General features: G+C 38.8%; 4 protein-coding genes across 7 annotated transcripts; 1 reads left to right on the plus strand and 3 right to left on the minus strand.

Moving 5' to 3' along the window:
- Nucleotides 1–2,160: 2,160 nt before the first annotated feature.
- pafah1b3 lies at nt 2,161–6,116 on the minus strand. 3 transcript variants are annotated; one of them, XM_031288472.2, is made up of 6 exons: nt 5,774–5,847; nt 5,369–5,462; nt 4,820–4,909; nt 4,557–4,673; nt 4,275–4,397; nt 2,161–3,729 (listed from the first exon to the last, which is right to left on the minus strand). In XM_031288472.2, the coding sequence occupies exons 2-6, from the start codon at nt 5,447–5,449 to the stop codon at nt 3,469–3,471; spliced, it is 672 nt and encodes a 223-aa protein (XP_031144332.1). In that variant the 5' UTR covers nt 5,450–5,462; nt 5,774–5,847; the 3' UTR covers nt 2,161–3,468. The 3 variants fall into 3 exon arrangements, with proteins under 3 accessions (XP_031144332.1, XP_031144313.1, XP_031144308.1); XM_031288453.2 differs by having other exon boundaries at nt 5,369–5,458; nt 5,774–5,822; XM_031288448.2 differs by lacking the exon at nt 5,774–5,847 and adding an exon at nt 6,013–6,116 and having other exon boundaries at nt 2,162–3,729; nt 5,369–5,458.
- si:dkey-250k15.4 lies at nt 6,037–11,062 on the plus strand. 2 transcript variants are annotated; one of them, XM_031288434.2, is made up of 4 exons: nt 6,037–6,141; nt 8,008–9,281; nt 10,144–10,277; nt 10,391–11,062. In XM_031288434.2, the coding sequence occupies exons 2-4, from the start codon at nt 8,021–8,023 to the stop codon at nt 11,015–11,017; spliced, it is 2,022 nt and encodes a 673-aa protein (XP_031144294.1). In that variant the 5' UTR covers nt 6,037–6,141; nt 8,008–8,020; the 3' UTR covers nt 11,018–11,062. The 2 variants fall into 2 exon arrangements, with proteins under 2 accessions (XP_031144294.1, XP_031144297.1); XM_031288437.2 differs by having other exon boundaries at nt 6,089–6,141; nt 7,973–9,281.
- Nucleotides 11,063–11,610: 548 nt separating this feature from the next.
- On the minus strand, nt 11,611–16,385 carry tlr21 (toll-like receptor 21). The gene is made up of 2 exons (XM_031288425.2): nt 16,036–16,385; nt 11,611–14,761 (listed from the first exon to the last, which is right to left on the minus strand). Exon 2 carries the CDS (start codon nt 14,629–14,631, stop codon nt 11,695–11,697), a length of 2,937 nt encoding a protein of 978 aa, XP_031144285.1. The 5' UTR covers nt 14,632–14,761; nt 16,036–16,385; the 3' UTR covers nt 11,611–11,694.
- Nucleotides 16,386–16,773: 388 nt separating this feature from the next.
- Nucleotides 16,774–18,034, minus strand: cnfn (cornifelin). The gene is made up of 4 exons (XM_031288313.2): nt 17,743–18,034; nt 17,324–17,449; nt 17,095–17,231; nt 16,774–16,946 (listed from the first exon to the last, which is right to left on the minus strand). The coding sequence occupies exons 2-4, from the start codon at nt 17,445–17,447 to the stop codon at nt 16,857–16,859; spliced, it is 351 nt and encodes a 116-aa protein (XP_031144173.1). The 5' UTR covers nt 17,448–17,449; nt 17,743–18,034; the 3' UTR covers nt 16,774–16,856.
- Nucleotides 18,035–24,744: the final 6,710 nt, after the last annotated feature.

The raw sequence follows: 24,744 nt of genomic DNA on the forward strand, positions 1-24,744 counted from the left end.
TAAGGATATTTAGTGCTTCTTAGCGTGTTCACATAGGGACACTGGGAGCGAACTTGTTGGTTTTATCGCCCTTCTTTTGTTTGGAAAACAATCTGCACCTCTCCAGACGCTTGTTTCCTTTCCTCTGGCACAATTTTTCCCCTTGTGGTTTGAATACATTCAGACAGATAAAGAAATAGAGCAAGAGAAAAGAAAAACAATCAGTTCACTGTCAAAAATATTTTCAAATAGAATAGAATATATCTTTATTGTCATTGTTTTCAACAACGAAACACAGTTTCAGCAGCTCTCCATATGACAGTTAAATCACAGACAAACAGAAATAGAACATTTAAATAGTGAAATATAAAATAACAAAATAGAAATTTAAATAGTAAAATATAAAAATCAAGATAAATAAATACGATGAGGTGGCACTATATACATAATGTTATAAAATACGTAATTAACACTTTTAAGAGTCCTTAATTTTCTTATCACCTTTAAGTTAAAGCCAGGGAAATGATACTGATTACAAGACTGATCTCACTTATAACCAGTTGTTCAACTTTGTTATTTTATAAATCTCAAAAACTATATGTAACTCACATTTTTTACGTTTACCATTGCGACTGCCAGACTGCTGACAACGGTAGAGGGAATTTACCATCTCTCTTCCCTTTCCTGGGTGACCCAAATACACATGAACAAAAGAGAAGAGAGAATGGGTTAGGATAAAATGCACTCCGCTAATACTGAGGCTCCGCTTACACATAAACTGATAATGTATGATAAGGCTGCTTTCACCTTTAAAGGTACACGGTCTGTTGTGCTGTCTTGGGATGTTGGTTGGATTTGCAGTTGTCAGTGGTTCTCCAACAGCAGAGGCTACAACACAATTGATATCAAACTTTAAAAACAAAATTAGATTCATAATATTTATTAGATTCAATTAAGTTATGCAAATACAAAAACTCAATAGTTATTAATGAACCAATAAAAAAATGTGTTTTAAACATAAATCTCACATACTATCAGTGCTGACAATCAAGGATTTTCCCTTTGTCTTTGGAACACCTTTGAAGAAAAAAAAAATCACAGAATGAAATGCACAGGATGTAAACTTTCTTTTGAAAACTCATTGCATTGTCTCATTCTGATCAAGTATACAATACCTTGGCTGTGATCAGTAAATATAAGCAGTACAAAAACCAATAGCAGAAATGTCTTTGATCCCATTTTGTAGTTAGGCCAGTCCAAGACAGTAAGTCAGGGAAAGAAATCCTGCATGTGCACCAACTTCAGCCCCAGTAATGGAATGAGATGTTGTTTTTGTGGTTCTTTATAAAGGATGGTGTTGATGTCTGAAATTATAGCTGGGGCACATTCATCAACTGCCAGTTATATGAAGCATGAAGCTTGCCCAAAACCAGCACCTTTCACAATGGGTGACTTGATAACAGGAAACGTGTAAAAACTGGTTTTGCGTAACGAATCATGATCGTGAGAAAGTCAAGGGCCCACGAGATTCTAAAAAAAACAAAAACATCTAGATGCAAAATATTTTCAGTCTCAAGTAAAACTTTTCTTACAGGGTCTTATTATGCGATCTTAAATGGTTAAGTGTTCTATGCTTTCTCTCACTGATCCAAACTGAGATCAAATGTTGTCTTCAGCATCTGTTACACTCAACATGAAAGGAAACTGAGAAGTCTAAAGGATATTTAGGCTCTTCTAACTTGGTTGGTGTACAGCACATTATTATGTTATTATAAATATCAGGCCCAAAAAAAAAGATTAGCCTACAATTAATCACAACTCACAGCTTGCTATCAGCCCTGTCAACACCACTGCAATAGATATGCCACGAACTGTTACATTTGAGATCATGCTCGTTATTATCTAGGCAATGGCCAGAATTGTTAGGTAATGTATTATGTGTGATGGCTGTTGAATGCAGGTTACTATGGGCAAAGTGAGACTTGTTCACCAATCTCAAGTTTCAGAAATGCAGCTCTCTGCTCACAACCATGTCTGAGACTTGAACAAAACCAGTCAACCAAAAGCAATAAATCTTCTTCTTGAGGCGTAAAAATGTAGCACGGCATTAATGGCAATGCATCAATGTCTCTTACTCAGTATCAGCAAGCAGATCTGATCAATCAATCAAGGGACACTGAAACCATTTTTCATTTTTAATGCATTCTTTCACCACTTACACAATCAGCCATCCTGAAGCATAATAATTCAAGTTCCGTAACACAATCCTTATCCAAGAGGTTCAGAAGCATAGTGTGAAGTAAAGCCTTTTCAAATGGTGTGATTGGCCATTATGTTGCAGATGAGATTAAACTTTAAGCACAAACAACTTCAGATATATATCCAACTTCACAACCTACTCAAATACATCTATGTTTGCAACAAAACACAGACTCTCATATGTCAATATGTGTTGCTGTTACAATACGTAAAGCAAAAAGGTACATGGACAATAATGAAAAATGTGACATGATAAAAGGCAAGTAAACGGTTACGGTCAATCAAAAACATTTGGTCATTCAAATGAACATAAACAAAAGACACAAGACATCACAATGGAGTAAATAACGCCATTGCCAAATAAATGTAACTTATGGAACTTAGTGAAACTGAGAAACCAAAATGATGAATTACAGCAATTTCCTGGTAAGGGCAGCTCTTGTATTTCATTTGGTTTTTACCAGACATATCCTGACACCTAAAGAGTCAAAGTCTCAATCTTTTTCCAACTAGTTCCTGTTCCAGTAGCCTCAGGCAGATAATGTATTTTGTCATAGGTTTTTTTTTCTTCTTCTGAAAAGCAGACATCTGTCCATATGCAAAGAGATATTAGGCTGTGATAGTCTTGGTGTGCTGTACTGTAGGTGAAAGGATGAGATCTGGGGCACAGTTATACAGTTTTTTACATGGTGCAGCAACTAATATTTTGACCTACAGCATATCTTCATTAGATTAAAAAGTTACTGCGTCTTTTCAAAAGCTTTAATTATAACCACTGGATTTATTTATGTATAACTGCCTTTCAGTGTCATACTGCCAGATGTAATTTCACTGTCTGGCTCTGATCCCCATGGATGACAGCCCAGGAGTTCCCCATATCATATTCATCATTTGCATCATGTTGCAGAGAAATACAATATTTTCTTTCTATGGAAAATCACTGAAAACCAAGAGCTAGTGGAACAGATGATTACCAGCAAGACTTTGTCTCTCTATAGCACAGTGCATTACATTTCTCACTGTATCACAAACACAAAAAAATGTTATGGTCCCGTCACAGTGGTCACCAACCCTGGCCATGGAGATGACTCACGCAAATAATTTGTGCAGCTCTTAGCCCCAAACAATTATTTCCTAGCCATCATTCAAGGTGTTAATAAGATGGGTGTAATGCTCTCTGGAAACAGGGATGAGGACCACTGTGGTAGTGTAAGTTTGTGCCCTGGTTGCTCAGTTCTCAGCAGGCTTATCTAGCATGGACTTGAGATGGGCATGCAGGGGTTCGCACACAGCCTGGTAGCCCTGAGGGGTCAGGTGAAGGTAATCGTACATGTCCTGATGGGAGATGCTACCATTGACGTGGACGAAGCCTGGGTCCACGTTGAGGAAAGAGGCGTGAGGGAGGGACGATACAGCCTCCTGGACTAGCATGTTCACCTTGGCATTTCGCTCCCGCAGAGGGTTTGGCGATTTACCTCTGGGCAGTATACCCTGGAAAACAAATATGGTATGGATGTTATTATTTAAAAGGTAGAACACTTATTAGCATTTTGAGTAATAGTCTTAGAAATACATGCATCAATGTAAAAACAGTTTATCTAATCTAACATTTCCCAAAATTAAAATTAGGCTTAATCAGACATTACTTTCTCACCTAGTCAGTGAAGTTTATAGCTTCACCAAACACATAACAAGTTCACATGTAGTTCGATCTCAGCCCTCTCCCAAACATGTACAGCATTTTAAATGTAGTGTGAAAAGTAGCATATCTCCAAACAGTTCACACACAGTCCAATAGTCTCCTGTTTACATAATCTCACAAAGCTGAGATGAAACTAAAAGGGGTGATATCATTGTGCAGTCTGATGGTCGACTGAACTTAATTTGACATTTTCAACAGACATGCAGGTGAGTAGATTATTATTATTACAGGTTTATTTAGATAGGGACATATATAAAAAACATAGATACGCTTCAACAGTTATCTGATTCACAACACTTGGCTTGCTTTAAGGAATGTATAAAAAGAAACCTACAAGTACAAGAGTCCGAGAATGGGGGAGCTTGTTCTTGATGACTTGGACAATAGCCATGATGCCTCCACAGATCTGTTCAGCAGTTTCACCATGATTGTTAGTGCCCACCCACAGCACTACAACCTACATCCAAATAAGAAGAAAGGAACGCATGACTCAACATGTGTCATTGATAGTTTCAGGTCAATGTACCTGGAATTTAGCACACAAATAAGCACAATGAGTCTACTGTCTGAATAAACAAGCATGATCATGTTCTCTATTTTTGGCTGTGTTATAGACCTTTGGGCTGATGTTATCCAGCTCGCCATTGCTCAGTCTCCACAGCACATGTTGTGTTTTATCACCACCCACCCCAAAATTGAGGGCATGGAGAGGAGAGAACAGCTGCCGCCATATCTGCAGACAAACCACAACAAGTTAGCGTCCACATGTTAAAGTTCACACTATTTGAAAACATGCATGGATGATAATGAGAACAAGACAAGCTATCAAAACTCTGTATACAGAACCAGAAACAGGAAAGTGTGTGATTTATGTTTTACCCCAAACTGGTGCATGAGCTGAACAAGAGAGTCTCCGACAAACAGGACATCAGGTTCTTTGTCTTTGCTGTCAGACACAAAGCGGTTGTGCTACAAAGAGTAAAAGGAAAAGACAAATAGACTTAGAAATCATTTTTGAAACTTTACTTGGGAAATGCAGACACAAATTCAAAACATGTATCTATATATTGTTATTTAGCTATATAAATTGTTAGCTTGAACACTAGATCAAAGATGTTATCAATGGATCAAATATCAGTGCATAATCCCGTGTCCATCTGATGAGAAACTGGTAATTCACAAATAAATCTCACAGAATAGTGTTTTTTTTTTTCTTCTTCTTCTTCTAGATAAATTATCTACAAAACATTGGCATAAATGCCAACTAATTAATTACTTATCAGTTTTGTTTTCTTTACTTTAAATTAATAAAACGTAACATTAGCTATAATGCAGACTGGGGAAACCAGGCAATGCATGGCTGTTGTTCTGCTGTAACTATGTAAATCCCAGGGAACAAGTAATAGAAAATAATATTATTTCACACACCAGAGACATCCATCGTCCATCTCCCTGGATGTCTTCACAGGGAGTGGGTGTGGCGGCTGGGTTTGGGTCCTCTGCACTCATGACTTGACTCTATCTGTGTTGGGAAAGCAGTCACGTAGGGTTTTTGGTACTTTTTACAACGGAAACAAACCGATAAATCAACAGTCTATAGCTATAATTGCTAGCTAAATCTAGGGAGGTTGGTAGAGTTAGCCACAGTAGCTAGCCTACTTGCTGAAACAACAGATAGATGTAGTTTAACAGAGAGATACCGGTCACACACTAGCTAGTAACACAGATTGTTACTAACGTTAAAATATGCTAGCCTGCATTGTGCAAAAGGGATAATGTAGAGCTTTTTATAGATGCTACATTTAGCTAGAGATATTAATGAACATAGGCTACCATGAAATCAAAAAATCGTCATCTCCCAATTCAGTTTCAGGAAGTAAATTGTCACCATAGTTGGCAGTACCATTGTTGTCCATGGGCAACAATATATATGTTTTCGTATATTTTAGAATTCTCCGGCACTTTATTAGTGCTATGTGCGTAAGACTAAATCTCACAACATATCTTATGAAGAAATGACAAATGATGTCTCGGTCAAGTGGAGAAGAATATAAAAGATGAGACAGTTTTACCTCCTCGTCTGCGTGAGTGGACTCGCCCTGCTCGTTTGTGTTGGTGGGAGTTGGCGCTGCGCAAAGAAACACATCTACGACATGTTGCCGAGCAACGACAGATTTACCAGCGCTAAGAAACGACTGTCGGTAAGCAGCGCTGTTAATTAACGATTTTAAGTTTGTATACAGATGTTTCATGACTTATTTAGTGTTGGTTTCGCATTACGTGCTTTAAGTTAGTTACTGTGTTTCTTAGCAGCTGCAGCTAAATACTTCATTCACGTGTGCTTCAAGTTAAAGTGCAGCTGGTGGTAGACGTTATTCCCACCTGTTTGCTAACCACCTAACTAGCTAGCTAGTATGGCTAACAGTTAGCTAGGTTAGCTACATTAATTGGCAAAGGTGTCTGGAACTGCAGGGGGTGCAATTGCATTGATATGATCACATTCCTAAGGGGTTGTAGTAAACCAACACATGTTCCAGTTTTTATCATGTACAGGTTTATCTAAACGTCATCACCAGTCAGAGGCTACATGTGCACTGTTGGCAACACCTGTGCACCTTTGTGAACTATAAGCATTTTTTTATTTGTGTGCCAAGTAGCCTACTGCTAACTGTGTCTGACCTGCAAACATCAGAGTGTGGTTTTTCTGGGCCTTATCGCAGAGCACCAGCTGCTGCGAGGCATAAACAATAAAAGGGTCAATAAGCATTACCATGTAGCTGTTGCCATGTAACTGTTGCCATGTGTGACATCCTTTATTGGGAATGGCTGACTCTGTTTATAATGCAGGTGAATTCAGGAAAAAAACAACCTTGGAGCTAGGGCTGGGCGATATGGAGAAAATCAGATATCGCGATATTCTTGTCCTAATACCTTGATATCGATATTGTGGCGATATTATAGGGTTGACACTTGGTGCTTTAACAAAATATCTTCACAATGAGCTTTTAGATAAATAATCTTCAGTAATGTAGATATAATGACTAAGTGGGTAAAGGTAAAAATAATGGAAGAGCTAGAACAGTCTGGTAATAGAAAATGACATCACTTTACTGTAATGCAGCATATATATATATATATATACACACACACACACACACACATATATACATATATATATATATATATGTGTATATATGTGTGTGTGTGTATATATATATATATATATATGTATATATGTATGTGTGTGTATATATATGTGTGTGTATATATATATATATATATATATATATATATATATATATATATGTATGTGTGTATATATATATATATATATATATATATGTATGTGTGTATATATATATATGTATGTATATGTATGTGTATATATATATATATATATATATATATATATATATATATATATATATATATATATATATGATATCTAGTCTCATATCACAATATCAATATATTGCCCAGCTCTACTTGGAGCAAATAAAATACTGTAAATGCCACATGTCAGCAGAGCAAAATGTTGCCTTGTGTGTGTGTATGTTTTACATGCAAATGAATTTGCTTAAAAATTTCAATCTATGTAAAAGGGCATTTTAGACAGTTTGGTTTTCAATCAACTAATAAAAATACCAGAACATGTACAATATGAGGATCCTTAGTTGAGTGTTTTATGTGAATACAACATAAGCAGAGTTAATGACCATGTAAAGTGTAACTGTTCATGTCGACAGTCGTCTTTCTCTGCTAAACTATCCACACCAGAGACAGCATTATCTTGCATAAATTCCTAAAGTCCATATTGCCATGAACTGTTAAGCAAAATACATTTGGCATGCACTTTTGGTATATTTGATCAAAGTCTGCAAGGTCTCAGTCCAGAGGGTCAACACTTGGATTCAGCCACTGTCATTGAAACATTATTCATTTGCTCGATAATTTAGTAGTAGAGGTGACATCACTGAGATGCAAAAGCATCCTGTCGAGATTACCCAGCTCTCTTATCTCTATTTCCTACAGATTACAAAAGACTAACTGCAGCGATCTTTCTACAGAATCCGGTGCAGCATGCGCTACGTGTGTGGCAGAGCTTTATCGGACAGAGGAAAGATCTTGAATGTTTTCAACAAGCAATTAAAAACAACAGAAAAAAACCATTGCTCAGTGAACAGATTAACTGCAGACTGCACATGTTTAAACCATGATAGTATGACAGATGGGCAGCACAAAATGAAACGACTGAAGAGCCGCAAGGAGAGGAGTCAGATGAGAGGTGGTAAGAAAGAAGCCTCAACGTCCAAATCGCATCACCATCACTGCCGTCGCCAAAGCAGTAAAGACATGGCACATTTCCAGAACGGCTGTCATAGTAGCTGCCATTGTCCTTCAAGGAGAGATGCACCATTTCCAAACATCATTCCTGCTGCACAAGAGCCTAGTATCATCACAGACGGTCGCCTGATAGGACACCATGGCCTGTTCAACCATGAGGTGAAGTCTATCGACATTGAACGCTTGTTAAGTGAGCAGAGAAAACGTGGAACGCAAGTACACGAAAAGAACAATGCTACTTCACATCCATCTTCAGCATCTCACATTCCATCTCCATTATCTATTAATGCATTGTTGGGTGAGGATACTGATGAGGTTTTGCCAATTGAAAAAGCAAAAGCCCATGATGATTGCCGGAAGAAAGAGAAGAAAATCAGTCAGGGAATGGATGTTACACCGGTGCAGAGATCGCAGCAACAACCTGATCTTTCACCTGATAGTGTTAAAAGCATCTCCTCAGCTAAACACAGCTCCCTCGATGCAGTGATAGTCAAGAGCAAGAAGACCAACCCTGTCATGTCTGAAAAGGGCAGAGAGTCACAGCTGACTCCCACTGTTGTCAGAGAAAATGTGAAGACATTAAACAGGAAGGTAAAGGGAAACGTGATTTCTACTCTGGAGCACACCCCAAAGAACAAGGAGTCTCTCGCTCACCAAACACGAGCTCGTGGTCTCAGTCCGAGCTCCCCTCAGCCCTCTAGCTCACCCACTGCTGACAGCTCTGACATACAGAATAGAAGACGAGATCCCGACTGTGTATCTAAGTCTGTCAGTACGTTGGCAGCGGGTTTGTGTGACTGTCTGCAGTTTCCACTTCTGAGAAGAAACCTGGTGGCAGAGAGCAGAGAGGTGTTGTTGAAAGCTCTACGGGAGAGACATGGACCCCGGCTTCAGGAGAACCTCATCGAGGTGCAGCGATGCATCAGCTTCGGTGCTGATCCCACAAAGAAAATCCAGGATCAGGAGCCAACCATGATAGATAAGCTCTCGCCTTCAGGTAGGCACTAAAAGGCGGTGGTGATTTGTTAAAGATTATGGTTGTTTAAAGTGATAACTCAATGTTACTGTATGTTTTATCATACCTCTATAAAATCACAATTTTTATATTAAGATATGGTGCTTCAGTTCTCATCTAGAAATTCATTATACGTTAAATTTTACTAACATTATTGATGTTCACATGGTGTGCTTTTCACTTATTTAGTATTAGTATCGATAACATATTTTTAACTCAATAATGTTAATACTTAAGCAAGCCTCACAACAGGCCGTGGTATGTTGTGATTATATCACACCTAAGGGGCGTTGTTCTGCCCGACACAAAGCAGAGAGACGACAACCCCTTAGCCTGTATGTGTATACAGACTATATTGCTGTAGCATCATGTATCGTGCTCTGCATATTCCAAAGTTAATGTCTTTTTAGTACTAAATTCCCTCTTTATGTGTCCACTGTCCATGGACAGTTTTTCCTGTTTAGCTTCAGTGGAGGGATAGTAACAAAAAGAAGGAATACTGTACTAAACATATTGTAACTTTGGAAGATACCCAATTGCTTTGTCTAACTTATATTAACTTCAGACATTTTTGCACAGAACGAGAACTGTGGATTTTGTCCCCCATCACTTAGCTTAAAAGCACATGTGCTGAGATCTCTTAAAGACCAGTATTAGGATGAATACAGCAGTTAATAATGTTCATATGGGCACCTGACTATTGTTTTAAGATATTTATTATTATGAACCTGTCCTTTTTAAAGTGGCTTTAAAGTAGTATATTTCTTGTTTTTAAAGGCAGCAGTAAGCACGGCACACATTATAGTTTGTGGGCAGCTTTACAGTTGTGTCTCCTCCTTTTTAGATGCATTTACAACAGCGTTTCAAGCCGCCACTGCCACTCAGCCATGTTCTGACACCGAGAAAACCACATCTTTTAGAATGATGGGAACTGAGCATTTTAACTGGAAGTCCAGGCCACATCAAAACCTGGAACAGGTAAGGTTTTCTCTGTCACGCTCTTATTTTTGTTCATATCCTTTGTTTAGTAATCCTCAAGTAAGATATTTTTATTACTTTGGAATAAAATGCTTTCTGGTTTTCATGTAAAGACTGCTGAATGGTTGACAAGCCCTGTGGAGACTTCCGTCAGCCTTTTGGATGATATCCTTAGACCTACTTGCACCCCTCAGTTCTACATGGACTATGAGCCCTCCGGAGTTACAGCCAGTGATCATTTGTTCTCTCCCACATCATGCTGGGGAGAAAAGGCTTCTGCATCTCATCACTGGGAAGACAGTTTCAACAGGCCAAAGAGCAAAGAGGCTGTTATGTTTGATTCCTTTGAAAACGCCTCTATGAACCACACCAGAGCAGTTCCAGAGAGGAGCAGTGGGTCTCAATTCAGTGGAATCAACATCCAGCGTTTCTTTCCTTATCAAACACATCTGCCAGATAGACATTCACCAGCACCAACACACTTTCCCCAGGAGAAAGACCCATTTGAAGTTGATAGATCCTCTTTTGCTCCCTCCTTTGCTCAAATTCAACATCCTCAGCAGAGCTTCCAGCCTTTCAGCCAATTCAGTCACCCTTCACCGTGCCCTCCCCTCAGGTCCCACCACACTGACATGATGCATTACCCACCATCTCACATGCTTGAAAGAGATACAGTACCTCCCCTTTCTTCTTTCCCAAGCCCTGGGCACTGGTCCTTCCCTCCTATGAGACTGTACTAATGTGTGGTAAAGCTCTACATAGATACATGCCTGTCAACATTTCTATGGCTAACTAAAAAAAAAAACCCAGTGCTTTCTTAATTCATACCATCAAGACTTTTTGTTCACGGCCAGCGAAAATATATGTTGTGTGCTCATAATTTGATCAAAAACATTATCAAATATAATATCAATAGCTGACATCTTTTATTCTTTTGTCCCATGTATGCTGAGATAAAGAAATTGTATGTTATGTTTAAACACACAATTATGTATTGTTTGCATCCTTGGAAAATTTTTTTAATATGCAGAACTGTACACATTTTCTTAAACAAAGGTGTTATAATGGGAAATTCTTTACAGAACAAGAATTTTAGCCACGAATGTGCTATAGTGAAAGCTACGGTATTTGATATTTTGTTGTGTATGTGGGCTACATTTAAATGCAATGAAACACATTTGTAATAAACATTGTAATACGAAAAAGACAGGCAATGTCAAGCATTGATAAATGTAAAATTAAAGTAAGCACATGATGTTAAATGACATTTGTGATTCATGCTTGTATTAATTATGTTAATCATCAATGCATCACACTACACCATATTTTCTTGACACTCTCCCAGCAGCAGAAAATATAATTATTAATTTATTGTACTGAGGTTTGACTTGGCAGTCACAAATCAAATGATATATTTTCAAGGTTGCAAGTAATAGTTTTCATCTGATGATTGAGTCTCAACATTTTCAGTTCCTTCTTCACAACATTTACTTTTGTAATTTTCTTCAGTATTGAGTCTGCTCCCGGTTCTCATCGCCCTACGTAGATGATACCAAAACAGCTCTTGGGCCTGCGTCGGGTTAGTGCAGTCTGAGCCAGGCCACTGCAGATAAGTCTTTTTCAACATGACTTTCCTCATGCGGTGATAGGACGACACCTGCCTCTCAGAGATTGGCTCCAAAAACACAAGCAGGAGAATATCCCGGTGCTCATCGAAGAGTCGGTAGCTGGCCAGTTGGATTTCCAGAGAACACCACTCACTTCTTAGGAAATTCCTGCTTACCACACAAATAGTTTTACGGCTGCTATACACAGCAGAGACGATGTTATCCACGATATCGCGGCCCAGCTCAAAGTCCCTGTGATGTAGGCAAAGTTTAAAAGACGATTCATTTCCCTCCAGGTTGGGCACTAACTCTTCCATGACCCACTTTTCATCAGAGGAGTTATATGAAATAAATGCATCATATTTGCAATTTTCCTCCTCTTCTCTGAGTCTGTGCCACTGTTCACTAAACCAGGAACGGAACACATAGTAGCCATACTTAATTTTCCAGTAGAGTTTGACATGAAGTAAGGGAGTTACTGTGAACAGAAAGATCACAACTGCTGTGCTAATGAACAGGTACTCTCCTAGATCTTTGTAACAAACTTTGGTGTCAAAGTTGTAGAAATTGACTTTTTTATCATGAGGGCAACGCAGATTGTATAGATAGACCACCTGGACATGTGGGTTATGTACTGTCCAGTTTTGAAGCAAGCTATTCTTGCAGGTGCAGCTTAAAGGAATATTACGTATGTCAAGGTAGTGGAGTTTAGGTAAAGTTTCTAGTGCATCGACATCAATGCTCTGCATTACATTGCGGTTGAGCTGCAGTGTGTGTAACTGTGTAAGATTCCCAAAAACCTCCTTTGAGATGTTCTGAATGCCCATATTTTCTACAATCAATTTGGTCAAACTTTTTAGATTTTTAAAGACTCCTGGATGCAGTTGTGTCACTCCAACACAGCAGTTATCCAATGTGAGGAAATGTAAGCCTGTCAGATCATCAAAGGCATCAGGAGCAAGATAATTGATGTTATTGTTGGTGAGATACAGAGATTTCAGTGAGTGCAGGCCATGGAAAAAATTGCGGGGTAAAACAGTGAGGCCATGCGGCCGCTGTCCATCCAATTTGAGATCAGTGAGTTTGCTGAGATTCATAAATGGTGAACGTATTTCTGCATTGAGGAAGCGAATCTGATTACTTTGTAAATCCAGCACTGTTAGTGTGTCTTGAAACACATGATAGAAGGAAGTGTCAATCTGTTTGAGGTTGTTTCCATCTAGATAGAATTTGGATAGACTTTTTAGTCCATCAAGGCCAGATGGCTGGAAATAAGTGATCTTGTTACCTCCTAAGTCTAGTGTAGTTAATTTGCTGAGACTGAGGAAGGTCCCGTTAAAAATGACAGCAATACGATTGTTGCGTAGGTTAAGGATTTGCAGGTTGACATTGTCTTCAAAGGTGTCAATGAACAAATCAGTTAAAAGGTTATTATCCAATCGGAGAGTTGTGAGCCATTTTAGCCCTTTAAGAGCTTTACGATGGAGGAAAGCAATTGTGTTTATGTTAAGCTTTAGCGTCTTGATATTTGGTGTATTATAGAAAGCATAATAGCTGACTGAGAGGATGCGGTTGTAACGATAGCTCAGCTCTTCCAGATGTTTTAAATAAACCATATTTTGTGTTTTACAGGATTGGAGGGAGGTGAGATGGTTATGCTCTGCATTGAAGCTTTTTATTAGTGTCTGTGTATTGAGAAAGTTAAGACAACTTGTGCTTTTCAGGTTGTTGCGGGACAGATCCAAAGCCACTGTGATATTAGGACAACAGGACAGTGAGTTCTTTGTTAGATTCTCAATCCCATTATTACCCAGGCCTAATTTTGTAATCCTTTTCACCTTTCTCTTTAACGATTTGCATAGCTCCTTGAGCAGGTTGTCATTTTTTAGACCCATGCCAGAGAAATCAATGTGACCTGCATTGACGTTGCTGATATTTAAAAACTCCACTACATTGACACTTGTTGAACGCAAACGTAGATAGTTTATATGACTCAAATTCACTCCTTGAAAAGCCGTCGTGGGGAGCCTAGGATTGTACGACAAATCTAGCAGCTGGATGAAACCGAGAAACGAATGCTTACATCCTAATGTCAACAGATTATTTCTACATATATATAATGTAGTGAGGGATTCGGGTAGTGACGCATTTGAGTGGTGGAGAGAGGTTAAATTGTTAAAGCAAATATCTAGTTTTTTCAGGTTTGTTAGATGTGAAACAGACTCAGCAATCCCTGAGAAGTTTGTCAGAAAGTTTTGTCTCATTATTAAAGTGTCCAGGTTGAGAAGAGTGGAGAAAATGCCCTCGGGGAGCTGCTTTAATGTATTGTTTGTCAGCGAGAGGTACGTGAGGTTGTGCAGGTCCTTAAACACAGAAGGGATGAGCTCTGATATGTTGTTAAAGGACAAATTCAGAGACTTGAGTTGACTTAAGTTTTGGAAAGCAAACTGATCGATGATCCTCACGTGATTGTTATCTATTTTGAGGTGTTGAAGGTTTGGTAGATGAACAAAGCTCTTGTTGGGAATGTGCCACAGAGGAGTAGTGGAGATGTTGAGGCTAACAGCAGATGGCGGCAGATCATTTATAATAGCAGGCATGTTCTTTTCCTTCCGACGGACGCAGTTGAAACTTTGTCCGTCTGAGTATGGGTCTTCAATGCAGTTGTTAAAGCTGTAACCACTGATGAGTTGAACAGCACCAAGAAAAACTGTAACTGACAACAGCTGATAAGTTAGACTTGCCATTTTGTCTTGTTGCAGTCCAAAGAAACTGTCCTTTAAATTACGTCCATCTGTGTTGGTCGGGTTTGTTTGAATGTTATATTGCAAATGTCAACTAGGCCTTTTGTTCATCGGCTGGAGGTTGTACAGGAATCTGAGGACGGAGAGAAGGATGATATCACTTGGCATGTTGTACAGGTGATTTGAAAGTTGCATATTCAAATCACACTTTTTACTTTCTAAGCAGAACAATCCTAATACATAACTATACCACAATCCTTAGGTATCACCATTCATACTGTACATGTCAGTCCTGTTTTCATACAGTGTATAGGGAAAATTAACAAAATAATTTGAGGTATCGTTCTTTAAAATGTTTGTCTTTGGCATTCATAGTTGGATCATTTTAATTTTAAAGTTCTCCAAAAGTTTGAAATAAAAAAAAAAAACATTGTGAAAACACAACAACAAATTGGCCTAATTTATATATATATCCTTAAAATAGTAGATGCATAAGCATTACTGGACAGAAATATATGTTATTTGACATTTTTCAGAATAAAAGTCGGATGTATGAGGCATTAAAAAAAAAAAACTGCTATGAAGCCCCCAAAATATAAATGGCCATATTTTTCTGCAGTATATTCAGCACTGCGTATTCCTACACTAAATCAACCTTTTGTTAGTGTGTCATACCAGAACCAAAACTCCAGTTTCACCAGCTTCCTAAAATCGTCTACATTCAATAATCCCAACGGTTTTATTGTTTTCCAGGAAATGTGAACCTTGTTCAAGTAAAACTGGGTTCCTCTTCTGTAATGTTTTCATATCCCTTTTTACTCTGCGCTGGCGTTCCTTCTTCTCCTGACATTTAATTCCCATTGTTATATTCCACACCTGATACTATTCATATTAAAACATGCCATGATAGGGTGGTAAAAGACATTGTAACAGACTGTGCTGACGGTCACAACACCTCAGCACACCCTCCTTTTTTCAATGTTTGTCTGGCATCCTTCTTTGGTTGAACCCGTTTGACGACATTGCTCAAGCCTATAGGACTATATGCTTGTGTGTCAGTGGACACAGAAGACACCGTTTGAGCTAAACCTGTTTTTATGACTCTTGTGTATGACACTGATCACTATGCACATGCTCTACAGCAAATCATTTGAATTGGACTTTACTGCCATAGACAAATAAATTATAGCAACATTTTGTGACAATCGTCATGTGACTAACAACATTCAACATTCAACCTATTTAAAGAAGATCGTATTAGTCTAAAAAACTGTCTGTTGTCACCCTCTTATAATCTTTCAAACAATCTTTCACACACCCTTCTCTGATCAGAGAAATACTGGTTAGTATAGTTGCCAAGTATGTTACTATATTTGAATTTAAAACATTTTGCCATGACAGCCTCACCTGTTCAAATGAATGTTGTTCAGCTCGCCTTGCCTCTTGAGAGAGCTTCTTGTACCGTGTATATCTTACATTGGCTACACACAAAATCAGGAAGAGGAACATGGGTGAAACCTATTCTCTTCCTTAGAAATTTAGTCACAACATGAAACTTCCAAGAGGTTTTTATTATTTATTATTCAGTATTCAGGTATAATTTCATTCCAAAATAAATAATGTGTGTGCATTAATGTAAAGTCAGTGTTGCTGTACATTTCCTTCTTCACTGGTTTGTTGCATAAAGACAATTGCAGTTTAAAGGGGAACTATGCAGTTTTTTTAGCTTAATTTACCTTAACTTAACAACTTCGGAGCCATTGGAATGGTTATATGACTTTTTTTGGGTTGAATGGTGGTCGTCTCGCTCTCCTCTAGCGCCTGTGAGCGGAAAAACCACCCTTGCAACTTTCGGCCGGTGAGCCGCCGGCCTCAGTGACAGGAAGTATCGCGTGATATCAGGTCTGGCGATATAACAAATTGCTTCATGGCGCTGCACACATACGCCCATTCAGGAACCAGCTAACAAGGTAGCGATGGAGTTTTTCACACTATCGTCATGGCTGAGCCGGTAAAAAAAGAAGCAGAAAGCTAGGAAAGCATTGTCGGAGGAAGAGAGAAAGAGGAAACGGCAGACTGACCGAGCGACGAGTCAGACACAAGTAAACATAGGAGCTGCCAAATATCTATTCCGAAGCTGTAGGGGGAGCTCTATAGAGAAACCTGCGAGCAAAAAGCAGAAAAACTGCATAGTGCCCCTTTAAAATTACATTCAACAACTATTTCGTTCATCCTCTCCTCTTCTGCTCCCGAGCCATCTGACACAGTCCACACAGAGGCAGGCAGGCCATGATCACCCAGTCATCACACACCGAGCCCTGGGAAGAAGCACAGGGACATCAATATTCTCATGTTCTGTCCAGATTTCATAGTTACTTCAAAATAGCATGCTCTTTTCAATACAGAATCAGCTGTGCCATTGTTTTGGTGGTCCAATGTGTGTGTAGACAACATTATCACACTTACATCAATGTGGTATTTGCTGCGCATGCTTGTCCTTAGAGCAATCATGGCACCTGGAAGGAAGGGCAGGCAACAACTGTCCCCGTTGTCCTGAGCCACCTTACAGCCCAGGATACAAGGGATGAACGTTGCACAAAGACCTGGAGGAGAGAGACATAGTATTAACACTTTGGAATTCATTTCACAGTGTTGGTTAATTTTTGCTTGATTCTACAAACACGTAAACCCTTACAGATGCCACAGTCTTCACAGCAGTCGCACACATTTGAACTCCAATCTGATAATCCGGACGACACAGTGTACTGTGTGACAGTGACCTGAGGCTGCGAGCTGATCACATTTGACTGGAACTCCATTGCTGTGAGAAGAAGCAAATTAATATTACAATGTAAAAACAGATCTTATCGTACTAAGTCACAATATTATTCAAAACTTCACATCTGGTAGCATTTTCTAGCCCTGTTTGCAGCTATGTTTCCCCCAAAACAAATATCCTGATCCGTGTCCAGTCCTGTGCCATCAAAGCTTCTGCAGGTTTTCATTCCATCCAAAACCAATTTAAACTTATTCAATCGATATTTAGCAGAATCAGTTATTGCAATGAATTGGAATAAAAAAAACTGAAGACTATTCCATATAACCTGGGCTTACCTTCTGAGGTTTATGTATGGCTCCTGAAAATGTGGTCTCACGGTGTAGATGGTCACAGGCTAAATCCACAAACAGCAGGGCAAAGGCATGGCCACAGCTCTTATACCCAGTTTGACGTCCCTCTTATACATTAGTCAAGTTTCTGTGCTGATATGACATATTGTAAAGACAAAACCCAAGTGTTTAGGTTTGGGGCGTATTACCTTTCCAAATGGTTCACCTAACATTACGTGGTCTTTATTAGCATGCAGTTATTTAAGAACAAAGGCCTATAGTACATATTTGTATTTCAGCAACTTATAAACCAGGCTTTACGTTTTTTGGCAGGTGTGGTGTGTGTACACACTGTGGGCCCAACTCTATGAATGGGAAAATAATAGCAAAAATTGAGCTTTGACCCTCAGACCGAAATTGAAAAAGGGGTTTTACTCTTGTGGTGCAATACAACTTTTGACGTTGGTACTTATGTACATTTGTGTAGTGTGTCCAGATGTACACAATGGGTTTATAGAAAACACTGGTGAACAACACAAAAAGCTTTTTCTAAGGATCCATTTTGGCTCCGCTTTAGCCGTAGACCCAGTACAATTTTTAATGGAGTCTTTATGGAGTTCATATACAACACATAAGACAAAAAACATTAAAGAAGTATGAAAGTGATTAAATTAAAATAATAGAATGTAACTTACGTTGACTTAAAACAAAATTCAAAGATACCAAAAACAACAATACAACATTAAGTTAAGGCTAAGTTTTGAAAACAGTATATAAATAATATAGTTGCAAATATACACAAAACTAAAGACATCCAACACAAATGACAATAAAATAAATAGATACACAAAATCAAATACATTTTAACAAACAACAAATAGCATGAAACACAAGATGCAATACAAATTGTAGCATATTGTATGATGAAAACATTAAAAGTTAACATAATTAATTTCCAAAGTGGACCCTGGCCTGCCCAGGATCATCATACAACAGTGATACATTACAGACTTGAGTGAAAAGAACCATATCTATACATTTTGACTGTGCCTAGAATTATACCTGGTCTGCACTCAAACACCTGTAAATATTCCAATACCAGATTTGTTTTTTGGGATATATATTGAATATATATTTGTTCATGCATAGCCCATATAACATAATTAACTTATTTATTTTTGTATGTGTTATATCTCCTTATTTGGAGTAGTTACAGCGTTTTATGGTCATTTCCGTATTTTGTTACCTCAATTGCAAGCCCAGTTTGTGGTTGTTGGTTTTTTTAAAACATGCAGGAGTCCAGAGTTCAGATTCCAAATAATGAGGAAGTAAAACCAATGTGAAAAAACCCCAAAGGAGATTAACTCTGTGAACAATATTTCACCACTTGTTAAATCGATTCTTTATTTGTAATAATATATGTAATATAGTATAAGCTCATTATATACAATTTATAAGTGGGCTTGATGATGCGTAGAGAGGTAATAGAAATTACATGCATAATCATTACTCGATTGTATCATGGTCATGCACAGAAAAAATGGGAAATAGCAGGTCTTTGAATTTACACAAATGAATTTAGAATATGCTACGCAATTCATATTCCTTTCAAGAACATGGTTCAATCATGTAGACTTCAGTTGTTTTTGAAGAATATTAACTGTATGGATTCCTTTTGCGTTGATTGAAATTAATTGAATTGAACATTTTAAATGATCAAATTAAGTTTGGTCACTACCGGAAATGGTATATTTGAATCAAATGACGCCAGGAAGTGTAGGTGGCGTGGCAATGCCAACACAGTCAAACTGTTTCAAGGAGAACATCGCCAAAACAAGAAGAATGTGAAGAAGAATGTTGAGCATGTGTTGAGCGCTTGCAGGATTCATTCTACAGCAGCCTGCCCACATAACAATTTTTGTCAAGAGCTGACTGCTGGGGAGCACACTGTTGAGGAGCATCTGTCTGCAGCTTGGCCACCAGGCTGGCTTAGCCTCTTATTTCACATGATAGAAACTGATGATGTAGGCTAAACACAAACCACATTTCATGCAACACCAGTGAAGTTTTCATGTAGATACTATAATTGGGCCCGTGTTAGTGAGGACTAGATTAGGACTGTATTTAAAGCTGATTCTGGTTTCCAACTTCGCCCCAAGTGTGTCTGTTTAAAACACGGACGGAGACAACTTCTCTCTTCTGATGTTTTATTTAATTAAGCAACAGTACAAACATGGGTGTGGGTAACGTGTGTTTGTGTGTTGTCAGATCTCGAGGACACACACACACACACACACACACACACACACACACACACACACAATCTCAACCGGGTAGTCATCGTCCAAACTGCGACCTCTCCTTTTTCCTTTCTCTCACTTTTTTCTCCGGGTGGTGCGCGCGGTGTGAGGTGCGTGTCCGCGCTATTCTCCGACACGTACTCACAACAATCACTCCTGATTGACGGCCTTTTGTACAGCCTGTGTACTTTTTCGTTCATTTGATTTCCGATTTTGAAACGATATCCAAATTTGAAAAATGGGTTATTTTAAACCTTGTTAATATTGATGACAATGTGTTCAAACGGAAAACGAGCCATATTTCAGGAAATAAACTTGTCCATGATTCTATTGAGAGACTTCCAGCTGACAGTGGTGTCTGTGAGCATCACTGGCCGGCCAGCAGAGAGGCGATCCTGGCCGCCACCAGCTGGCTGTCCCGTCAGACTGAAGCTTCTGACAACATCGGAGAAAATGTGCAGTTGGCCATCAATGTTTGTAAAACTGCCCATATTCAAACTCTACACAGTTAATTGCTCGCATAAAAAAATCTCAATAGTGAATTTAGTGGTGAAATAGCAGACAAAAATTGTAAGAAGTTTCCAGTTGTTTGCTGCTGCTGCTACGGCAAACTCCCGATCTACATTATAGAATCGATTGCTTTTTTATAATTTCCATCTGCTGTTTCACACACGTTTTTCGTTTGAACACATTGTCATCAATATTAACAAGGTTTAAAATGACCCATTTTTCAAATTTGGATATTGTTTCAAAATCGGAAATCAAATGAACGAAAAAGTACACAGGCTGTACAAAAGGCCGTCAATCAGGAGTGATTGTTGTGAGTACGTGTCGGAGAATAGCGCGGACACGCACCTCACACTGCGCGCACCACCCGGAGAAAAAAGTGAGAGAAAGAAAAAGGAGAGGTCGCAGTTTGGACGATGACTACCTGGTTGAGATTGTGTGTGTGTGTGTGTGTGTGTGTGTGTGTGTGTGTGTGTGCGTGTGTGTGTGTGTCCTCGAGATCTGTCAACACACTAACACACGTAGCAGAGCTACCCACACCCATGTTTGTACTGTTGCTTAATTAAATAAAACATCAGAAGAGAGAAGTTGTCTCCGTCCGTGTTTTAAACAGACACACCTGGGGCGAAGTTGGAAACCAGAATCAGCTTTAAATACAGTCCTAATCTAGTCCTCACTAACACGGGCCCAATTATAGTAACTACATGAAAACTTCACTGGTGTTGCATGAAATGTGGTTTGTGTTTAGCCTACATCATCAGTTTCTATCATGTGAAATAAGAGGATAAGCCAGCCTGGTGGCCAAGCTGTAGACAGATGCTCAACAGTGTGCTCCCCAGCAGTCAGCTCCCCCTGCTGTTCATAAGGTGCCTCTGCACCCCTTTCGTTTCAGACCCTCCCACCAGCCTTTGGGCCACGCCTCCTCATTTACATTGACAAGTGTCAAGTCCAAATGAAAAGCCAATGTTAAATGTAAATTCAAAAGCCAAATATTAAATCCAAATGAAAATCCAATGTTATATTGAAATCGAAAAGCCAAATATTAAATCCAAATTAAAAGCCAATGTTAAATTGAAATTCAAAAGTCAAATATTAAATCCAAATTAAAAGCCAATTTTAAATTTAAATTCAAAAGCCAAATATTAAATCCAAATGAAAATCCAATGTTATATTGAAATCGAAAAGCCAAATATTAAATCCAAATTAAAAGCCAATGTTAAATTGAAATTCAAAAGTCAAATATTAAATCCAAATTAAAAGCCAATTTTAAATTTAAATTCAAAAGCCAAATATTAAATCCAAATGGAAAAGCCAAATGGAAAATAAAAAAAATAAAAAATAATATTTTTAATTTGATCAATGGAAAATTTTAAAAAATAATAATATTTTTAATTTGATCTTGCTTCGTTTTCTCTTTGGACTTTCAATTTCTCTTTGGACTTTCAATTTGAATTATGAATAAATATTTCCTCCATAGTTTTGTGTTTATATGTGCGGGCGGGATTTATTCAGTTTGATAAATCCCACGGTAAATTGGCTGGTTTACTAATAGGGAGGGACTGTAAATCCTGTCTGTTTTTTGTTTTTTTGTATTTCAAGAGCGAATTGCTCCACAATATGAATACAGATTGATCACTTATTTTGTTGGTAACCGTTGTTGTATAATCATAATATTACACTTGAGGAGGCCTACACTTCAGTGATGCGCCTTTCATACCTCGAAATTAAACCCTCTCATGTAATAATGGCTTAAACAAACGTCAACGTTAAACGCTGATGCAGTTTTAAATGTTTTATCACCACGAGTTTACAGACGTCTCTGCTGATTGAGTATCAGCTGGGACCTGAGCCGAGACACACCCACCAAACGAGAGAAAACATATCTCAAACATAGACTTAATATTTACAGTCTATGATCTCTCTCTCTCTCTCTCTCTCTCAAGCTGTTCCATATAGCGCTCCCTTTAGAAGCCTGGACACCTTCCGTTGTGTAATCTACTAATGCAGCGTTTATTTTGTTGCATTTGTTTTCGGGGTTTGTGTGCTTTTCTTTTTGCATCGTTTTTTATTCGCAATTTGCGTTTATGTATTTGGTTGTGTTGTGTGTATTTGCAGCGTGTTTATGTATTTGGTTGTGTTGTGTGTAATTGCAGTGCGTTTGCTGAATGCTGCGCATGTGTTGTCAAATTAATGAAGATGTTTTCTTAATTTGCTTGTGTTTTGTTTATTTGCATGTGTTTTCTTAAGTTGCAGGGCTGTCGGCCACCGTATTTAACAGTATCATAAACATTAAAACACCAAGTTGTTATTTCTTATGACCGTGTTTTTGAAAAACATTACGATTTTTAGAATTGTGGAAAGTTATGTTATGTTATGTAAAATGGTAAAATATTTTACGTACCACAATTTATTGGCAAGAACGGCATACAAATTGTAAGGCCCTACATCTCTTTATTTTTCATTTTTCTCCTACTATATTCATCTTTTTCTCTCAGTTTTAACCTTTCCTCTATTTATTTTCTTACTTATCTTCATATTTGTGTCTTTCTTTGTCTTTACTGTCAATCTCTTTCCTACGTGATTTGGAGCTGACATCAAGGCTAGTACCATTGTAGGAACAATGTTGTAATATTCTTAGAGAAATATGTACCCATATGACAGTGTACATCAGTAGTTGACTTCGATGTGTGATGATATAGATGCTGGACAGGAGTGTATCATCAAGGGAGTCTGTATCATGGGTGAAGATCCAGAAAACCTTGTGCAGCAATATGTGGTATGTGTTGTGTGCTTACTACTCCCTTTTTGTTCTCCTGATTGATCACTTGGACTGAAATGATTCATTGATTAATAGAAAATGTATTGATTTATAATTTTGATAATCTATTAAAATGTTCTGTTTCAAAGCATTACACAATCAATACTTTACTTTAGACTGGCTAGTTGTGGTGGGTATGTGATTATTTTCAATGTATTTTCTTTATTTATAAGTCATTATTTAAAATTTGTCAGATTATTTAAACAAGAAAACATCACAAGTTTAATTATTTAAATTATTCGTAGTTACAGCAAAAACCCTATGAGAAATCGAGGAAGCGATAGAGTGACCCTTCCCGGAGGAAGCCCGGGGCCCCCGTCTGGAGCCAGGCCCAGATGGAGGGCCCGTCAGTGAGCGCCTGGTGGCCGGGTTTGCCACAGAGCCTGGCCGGGCACAGCCCGAAAAAGCTATGTGGCACTTCTCTCTCCATCCCATGGGCCCAACACCTGTGGGAGGAACCGCTGGGGTCGGGTGCGCTGCCACATGGGTGGCGGTGAAGGTCAGGGGCCTCGACGGACCAGACCTGGGCGGCAGAGGCTGGCTCTGGGGACGTGGCCTGGGTGCCTCCCTAGGGAGGTGTTCCAGGCACGTCCAGCTGGGAGGAGGCCTTGGGGAAGACCCAGGACTAGGTGGAGGGATTATATCTCCAACCTGGCCTGGGAACGCCTCGGGATCCCCCAGTCGGAGCTGGTTAATGTGGCTCGGGAAAGGGAAGTTTGGGGTCCCCTGCTGGAGCTGCTCCCCCCGCAACCCGATACCGGATAAGCGGACGAAGATGGATGGATGGTAGTTACAGCACTATATATCTTCCCACACTCAACTACTGTTCTGTCAACATTTTTTTTGTCTCTGTGATTTAATATTAATTTGTTTCTCGATAGGTCTTATTTACTGGACTTATTTTTTTTTTTTTAACAGGGCATGGATGAAGACGGCATCAATGAGGCCATTGAAGACACCACTGTTGGGATTTATGTTCTTAAACAACATGCTTCAGGTGATGAACCAGAGGACATCGCAATTGTCCTTAAAAGGCATCAAGATGTTGCAAGATCTTGATAGTGTAGCATTAGCTGTTGCTATGCTGTTTGGACTAATGTATGCCCTGAACTTCAGTTACCCTGCTGGCCTTCGTTATACCTTTGAGGTAATCCAAAAGATTTTCATGAAACTTGATGGAGGGAAACTTTCCAACAAAGCACTCTAAAAACTCTAAAAAACGGGATCTTCCAGTGAAAGAGTCAGAGAGACTGCGTCGTCAGAGAGACTGCGTCGTCAGCCAAACGGCGTAGTTGTCCCTAAAGGCATCCTTGGTATGGCTGTACCATTTGGACTAGTTTTGTTTGTTTGAATTAACTGGACAGGATTTGCATGGAACTGCAT

The sequence above is a fragment of the Sander lucioperca genome, chromosome 10 (assembly GCF_008315115.2).
Source record: "Sander lucioperca isolate FBNREF2018 chromosome 10, SLUC_FBN_1.2, whole genome shotgun sequence".
NCBI classification, from domain to species: Eukaryota; Metazoa; Chordata; class Actinopteri; order Perciformes; family Percidae; genus Sander; species Sander lucioperca.

Excerpts from the sequence above, each read along its gene's own strand:
- pafah1b3 (XM_031288453.2), bottom strand. Across the intron at positions 4,674-4,819 it reads AGCTCATGCACCAGTTTGGG|ATATGGCGGCAGCTGTTCTC; the intron begins GTAAAACATAAA and ends GTTTGTCTGCAG. Across the intron at positions 4,398-4,556 it reads TGGATAACATCAGCCCAAAG|GTTGTAGTGCTGTGGGTGGG; the intron begins GTCTATAACACA and ends ATTTGGATGTAG.
- si:dkey-250k15.4 (XM_031288434.2), top strand. The coding sequence starts at position 8,021 with ATGCGCTACGTGTGTGGCAGAGCTTTATCGGACAGAGGAAAGATCTTG. Across the intron at positions 9,282-10,143 it reads AGATAAGCTCTCGCCTTCAG|ATGCATTTACAACAGCGTTT; the intron begins GTAGGCACTAAA and ends CCTCCTTTTTAG. Across the intron at positions 10,278-10,390 it reads CACATCAAAACCTGGAACAG|ACTGCTGAATGGTTGACAAG; the intron begins GTAAGGTTTTCT and ends TTTCATGTAAAG.
- tlr21 (XM_031288425.2), bottom strand. The coding sequence starts at position 14,631 with ATGGCAAGTCTAACTTATCAGCTGTTGTCAGTTACAGTTTTTCTTGGT.
- cnfn (XM_031288313.2), bottom strand. The coding sequence starts at position 17,447 with ATGGAGTTCCAGTCAAATGTGATCAGCTCGCAGCCTCAGGTCACTGTC. Across the intron at positions 17,232-17,323 it reads CTGTGAAGACTGTGGCATCT|GTCTTTGTGCAACGTTCATC; the intron begins GTAAGGGTTTAC and ends TCTCTCCTCCAG. Across the intron at positions 16,947-17,094 it reads GCAGCAAATACCACATTGAT|GGCTCGGTGTGTGATGACTG; the intron begins GTAAGTGTGATA and ends GCTTCTTCCCAG.